The sequence below is a fragment of the Genypterus blacodes genome, unplaced genomic scaffold (assembly GCF_046128005.1).
Source record: "Genypterus blacodes isolate CSIRO-AG114 ecotype Tasmania unplaced genomic scaffold, CSIRO-AGI_Gbla_v1 ptg000438l_1, whole genome shotgun sequence".
Lineage (NCBI taxonomy): Eukaryota > Metazoa > Chordata > Actinopteri > Ophidiiformes > Ophidiidae > Genypterus > Genypterus blacodes.
Window position 1 is genome coordinate 4,180,397 of NW_027467208.1, and position 6,370 is coordinate 4,186,766.

Below are 6,370 nucleotides of genomic sequence, written 5' to 3' on the forward strand. Positions count from 1 at the left end.
CCCTCATGTAACAGTCACACAGCTCGGGATCATGTAAAAGGATGTCGACTCACAAAGGAGGCGATTACAATGAGAGACAAAGACGCCGATAGACAAAGTCAAAAAGGATATGAGATGGATCGACGGCACGATTAGATAAAACAACAAACAGAAGCTTTATGTTAGTTTTAGAGCTTAATTCTCTCCGTTACACACATGCACACGGCTAAATATCAAAGAGTTCTAATTAGGCCGCAGTGCATTCAAGCTAATTATCCCTCACATCATTAACATTCTCCATCACGAGCTGGTACTTTATCTAAGAGAGAGCAGGCGATCATGAAATATTCATGATTTATTAATCTGACTACAGAAAAACAAACAACAGCAACCCAGGGAGTGTGACACCCGCTCCTGCCAAACAGCAGGGTAGCAAATAAACACCGCGCCGCCGCTACTTGTTCAGCACTCCAGTCCTGCGACGGGGAGTCCAGTATCAGGCTGTGACTTTCAGGAGAGCGGTTCCTATTCCCCCCCTCCCCTCCCCACCCCCATAATAGTGTTCCACAGAGATAAGCTAGAGGGGAAGCTGGAGTGCCGCTGGGTTTCGTGGCACGGATCAGCTGCCGGCTCGGACGTCTGTGGCGCCGCGTCTAGGAAACGTCAGCCGTCGCGTCGTTGTGAAAAAATGATAGAAATTAAGGAAATGGAAACGTGGCGTCGAGCCATGTCGAGCCAAATTCCATCAGTGTTTCCATATTGCTCAGATAAAGAGGAGGGAGGGAAAGTATGACTGCAGGAAGGAGAGGAGAGAGGGAAGGAGAGGAAAGGAGAGAGGGGAAGGAGAGGAGAGAAAGCAGCAGTCTCTCTCTCATCCTTTTAACGCTTTTGAGAGGATTTTCTCAAGTGGGAAAATTCCTGCTGATGACGCAGTTGCGAAAATGAAAATGTTGCAGCGCTTGGCTGATGTTACCATCATTGGCTTCTAATGGGGAGAGCACAGAAGAAGAAGAAAAAAATCACACTTTGCCATTTCTGGACCTTCTTTCTTTCATCCTAACTCACACTCACACACACATACGCACACACAAACACACACACACACTCCCGGATCCTGCGGCCTATTATCACTCAATCTCACGCCCACTCGCTCTCCGTCTCACTTTTTCCCCCACATTCTCCGGCATGCAAAAACACAGACAGACGGACGTTGTTTTTCCTCTCCTGGCTTTCCCGTTCTCTAATCGTCTCCCTCTACCTCTCTTCCTCTCTCTCCCTCTCTCTCTCTATCTCTCAGCGTCCCCTGACCTTGAGAGGCAGCTGCCAGGGAAGTAGCTAAAGTACAAAGTCAATATGAGCCAACAAAGCTGGTTAAGTATTAAATGGGGAAGATGATGACGGTGCTGTAAGGGAGGGAGAGGCTTAACAAAGAGGAAATAAAAGCAATACGTGCCGTCCGACCGTAATGGAACACTCAGCGGTAATAACGATGTACTTTAAACGACGGGGCTTTTTGCTTCTGCGTGATAATCTCTCCTGGCCAAAGTGAACTGTACACACCTACAGTACGAGCAGATCGCCAAGCTTCACACTCCATCCCAGACACAATACCACCAAAGGGGCCGGCGACCAGATGCAATACTGATGACACAAGCGATGGAAAGCAGTGGACAACAGAGGAAGTGGGGCCGGTTAGCCATTAACTGGATACGCAATCAGAGAAACATCCTTCCGGTTATGTGCCAGCTAATGAAGATACTTGATTTCCACCAAAACTTATACCGGGAGTCTCCGAGAGCTAATGTGAAACCTCTCTATTGTCGAGCCTGTAATAGCTTTTCACTCCTCCTCTCCCAGGATCATTGTCAGCAGCCCTGAAATCTCATTGGATAATGTATCGGTGAATGGGCCCTTTCATCAGCGCTCGGCCATGGAAGTGGACTGAGTGACTCCAATTGAAAGCTATTGCAGTTAAGGAAATCAATTGGATAAATGTACAGAGCGCGGTGCATTTGAGAGTGTGTGTGTGTGTGTGTGTGTGTATGTGTGGTGTGGGGGCGGGGGGTGGAGGGGGCGCGTAGGCATTTGAGGAGAGACAGAGAGTGCGTGCGAGTGCGTGTTTGTGTGTGTGATCCTTGCGCAGAGAGATCGAGACCGGCTTCCAATCTCCCCCTCCTGCCGCATTCCTCTGGATGCAGCATTCCTTTGGAAGGCTTAAGGGTCAAAGGTCGGGAATCAAAGGAGAGCGGATGCTGCAGCAGAGATACGACTGTAGTGCTGCGCTCATGACTATATGTCAAGCGGCCTTCAAGCGGCATCCAGGTTTGTATGTATACGCAGAGCCAGAGAGTGCTGGCCTCCGTTGGCAGCGTTCCCTCCTCAACCCTTAACAGCTGCTCCAACACGTGTGTGCATTCCTGAGCCTATACCACAGCGTCCCCGCAAGGCATCGCCTCTACGCCCTCAGTGGAAAGTGAGCACCAACACCGGCAGCGTCTGGCTGGCTGTAGATCCACTTACCTGAGACAGCCATGTCAGCACCGCCCGCTCCCAAAGGGCTTTAAATTAGATTAAAACAAACGCATCAATCTAATTCAATTCAGACAGAATCTTTACGTTGCACTGCCGTATCGATGGCGAAAGCCAGATGACGAACGGAGAGGAATGTTGATGGAGTAAATCAACCGTGAAGCACATTACAGTGGAAAGAGCGGGGTGGAGAAAGGGGCGAGGATTCCTGAGCCGCCGTTGATCAGCTGTGTCAATCAGCCGATTGCGGAGCCGAGACGTTCCTGAGACGAAGATACCGCTGGGGAAAACAAGGCCGTATCCTTTGGGAAACAGACCCTGAGTGGAGCGGAACAAAGGTGGGCTGTCCAGAGACGACTGGAATGTCAGATAATGGATAACACATCTCTCCAGGTGACACCAGGCCCAAGGCATCCAGAGAGACGACGGAGGGAGTGAGAGAGAGAGGGAGAGTGAGAATGTGCATCTGTGTTAGAGAGAGGGGGGGGGGATGACGAATGGAAAGACAAGTGCATGCTTGTGGAGTTTTGTTAGTGCCGTTTCTTGCATTATCACTTGGGCTGAAGAGTTGAGAGGGTTGAGAGTTCATCTCAAGTTCAACGTGGGTCAGCTCTTCTGTGGACGACGTGCAGAAGAATTCCCTCTTATCTTCCCCCGGCTGCTCCCACTCCCTTTTCCCTGTCTGCCTGATCGATTCCATGGAGATACATTCAGGTTAACCTTACACGCATTCCACCCATCTGCCCTTTTCTTAAACCTTGTCACCATGTGAGCGCAGGTACACACACCTTCTAAGAAAACGGCAACGAACACTGTTTCCACATGCCTGGGTTTACTCAAGATTTAGACAGGCAAAGAATCCACAAGCTGATTATTGCGGGATCAAAACCAACGCCACTCACAGCGAGAGAGGAAACTTTGACAGCACACACTCCTGCACATCACCTGGAGACGTCGACCTCACAAACAACACCGCCGAGCAATCAAGAGCAGCTTTTTCATCCCGGAGAGAAAGAGAGAGTTAATTTCCACTTTGACAAAACAGAGCCCTCTCCGAAATTAGAGGTAGACGACTCTTCCCCCAGGGCCAAGTGGCAAAGAAAGCAATAACTCCTGGGAATTAAGGTGATAATTAACTCATCACAACTGATTTATTTGCACTAAATACCTCCATAAGTCAACCAAAATTGTTAGACATCACAGCCCTACATAAACCAGTTTCCCCCGGCGAGCTCCTTTAAGTGGGAAGCGGCGGTTTTGTCATGACAATGTCTTTTGAGTGCACAGTGATTACTGGACCGACCTCACACAGCTGACTTTCACTTCATTTGCACTAAGTATGGGGTGCTAATCAGAACGGGTCTGTGCAGAGCCTGTGGTGCTCACATGGAGTGTGTGTGAGAGATGTGTGTGTGTGTGTAGGTGGGGGCAGGGGGGGGTTCTGATCTTCTTATATTGCTTCATGCATCTGGGAGGAAGGGGGGGGGGGTTGTGTCTCTCAGGACTGTATGGGTGCACACACTTGACAGGATTCAACAGCAATTCTATTTTCAGTTTTTGATGGATTTCATTGTTGTTTCTCTCTCCATTGTCCCCCACCGCTTCAACACACACACACACACACACACACACACACACACACACACACACACACACACACACACACACACACACACACACACACACACACACACACACACACACACACACACACACACACACAGATGCAAATCCGCTACATAGATGCGGATATCGTGGTTGCTACTTCATTTCCACTCTGATTTAGTGCCTCACAACTTTCAATCCGCCTCTTAAATGTTCCCCAAACCCCACACACTCCCACTCACTTGTCATACTCGGCGTTGTCCTTGTCACAGCGCGCGTCTTTGTGCTTCTGCCAGTCTTTGCCGTGCTTGCAGGTGGTGAGCAGCACCACGTCCTCGGCGTTGTGGACGTGGTATAAGGCATTCCTGGTGTCCGAGCCGATCCCGGTCAGGTAGCGCTTCCCTTTGAACACCAGCATGTATTTCCTAAAAGGTGGGATGGAGTTGTACTTGAGGAAGCCCCGCTCCCCGCCAGTCCTCGGGTGCTCCTTGGAGAACAGCGGGATGGACACGTCGAAGTTGGGCCTGAAGTTCTCGGTGCTGATGCTGGCTTTGGCCAACATGGCCTGGCTGATGTCGAAGCCCAAGTCTTCCGTATAGTCCGGCCACGTCCCCGAGTACAAGTTAAATATAAGGTGGTTCCTGCCGTCGTTCCACAGAGGCAGATTCTGGACCTTGGTCTTCAGGTTGTGGACGTACTGCGGAGACAGCTGGTCCCGGTCCAGGGTGTCCAGACTCAGAACGAACAGACACGCCTGCCCGGGGTCCGAGGTGTAGAACCTGGACCCCTCGATGGTTGATAAAATATTCTGATAACTCTCTGAGATCTTCTCCCCCTTCTGCTGCGGGTAAACATAAACTTTGAATCCGTTTCTTTTACACAGAGAGAAATCAAAGCAGGAATCCATGCGGCACCTTTTGCCTTTGTAAACCCCCGTGTTGACGTCCCTCTTCTGCCTCGGTGATATGTGCAGGTTGTACTCCTCGGTGTCCGTCTGATCCCAGGGGAGGAAAAGGTGTAACGGGTCCGAAAAGTGAGGCCAGGGCTGGTCGGGCCGGTACCCATGGCGGCTGCGGTCATGCCGGCTCCTGCTCGCCGCTGGAAGTTGGACTCCACCGAGGTAGAAGAGAAGCACTAGACATGCACCGGCGGAGAGCAGGATCAGGTAGCGTTTTTTGGCCTGCATGTGTCCTGGGAACAGGGGCGAGTTGTTCAGGAATATGAAATGTAAAGTGGCCCGAAGTTAGGCGATCACCAACCCCGGCTACACCGCTCCATCCTCCGGCAGCCACCAAGGATCCCCAACCCCCCTTCTGCGTATTCGGTTCCCAAATCCAGCAAATGATCCAGTGCATGTGGGCGATTTTAAAAGTATTGTCCCTCTCTCCCTCTTCTGTAGAGTTTCACCATCGCACGGAGCCTTCGACGACTAAAAAGAAGAGCAGCGGTGCCCGGAGCGTTGTCGGACACACTCATATGCGGCTCCCCGTCCCTGCGCTCATCCACACCGGCTTTAACGGAGCGATCAAACCGGGCGAACTGTCCAAACTCTCTCTCTCTCTCTAACCCCCCGGATAAACAGCGGCGGGGGTCCCTGAGGCTCTCCCAGGCGGAAAGGTAAACCCCGGTGTGGATGTTTGGAGTCAGTCACACATTGACCGGGGAGTAGAGAAGCCGGAGTCGGTGTAGCCTCCGCGCTCAGACACCCCTCTTAAAAAAATGCCTCGGTGTTGAATTCGTCTTATTCCTCTTCTTTTCTTACTCCATGGTCCCGCGTGAGGAGAAGCGGTAGCGGGCGGAGAGCGTCGTAGCGCAGTGGAGAGTCAAGCTCAGCGGTACAACTGTAACCTGACGAATCCCTGCATTTCTCTTCTTATGTCTCACACACAACCTCCACACATCCCCTCATACGCGTCAATGAAATGGTAGAGGAGTCTAAGTTCTCCTTCGAGACGGGGGAGAAGAAACGGGGAGGCGCGGAGTGGCTGAATCGTGGAGAAAAGGTTTCAAAAAGACAGGATTCCTTGATCCTAGTGTCCAATTACCGAGTGCTCAGTTGTTCCGAGTGTTGGTCGGTAACATTCCAATCCCGACACGACGGCAGCTGACGTGACGTCCCGTTCCACGCGCAGCGGCGGCTCTCATTGGTCCGTGAGTGGGACCGGAAAGGGCGGGACTTAGGGGAATGCACCCATTCATAACCGGAGCGCGCCGCGTGAGAGGAGCAGTCAGTGCAGGGTGAATATCAGAGCGAGCA

General features: G+C 51.4%; 1 protein-coding gene and 1 long non-coding RNA gene across 2 annotated transcripts in view; one reads left to right on the top strand and one right to left on the bottom strand.

Annotated features, from left to right (window-relative positions):
* ext1b (exostosin glycosyltransferase 1b) overlaps positions 1 to 5,299 on the bottom strand; it is a 79,401-nt gene extending 74,102 nt beyond the window's left edge. The window contains exon 1 of the mRNA XM_076139545.1: positions 4,356 to 5,299. Within this exon, the coding sequence (XP_075995660.1) occupies positions 4,356 to 5,299 (944 nt within the window). The remainder of the gene's footprint in view (positions 1 to 4,355) is intronic.
* On the top strand, positions 4,874 to 5,816 carry LOC142989841 (uncharacterized). Its single transcript, XR_012960714.1, has 2 exons — positions 4,874 to 4,960; positions 5,087 to 5,816. It is a non-coding gene; the product is annotated as an uncharacterized LOC142989841 (long non-coding RNA).
* Positions 5,817 to 6,370: the final 554 nt, after the last annotated feature.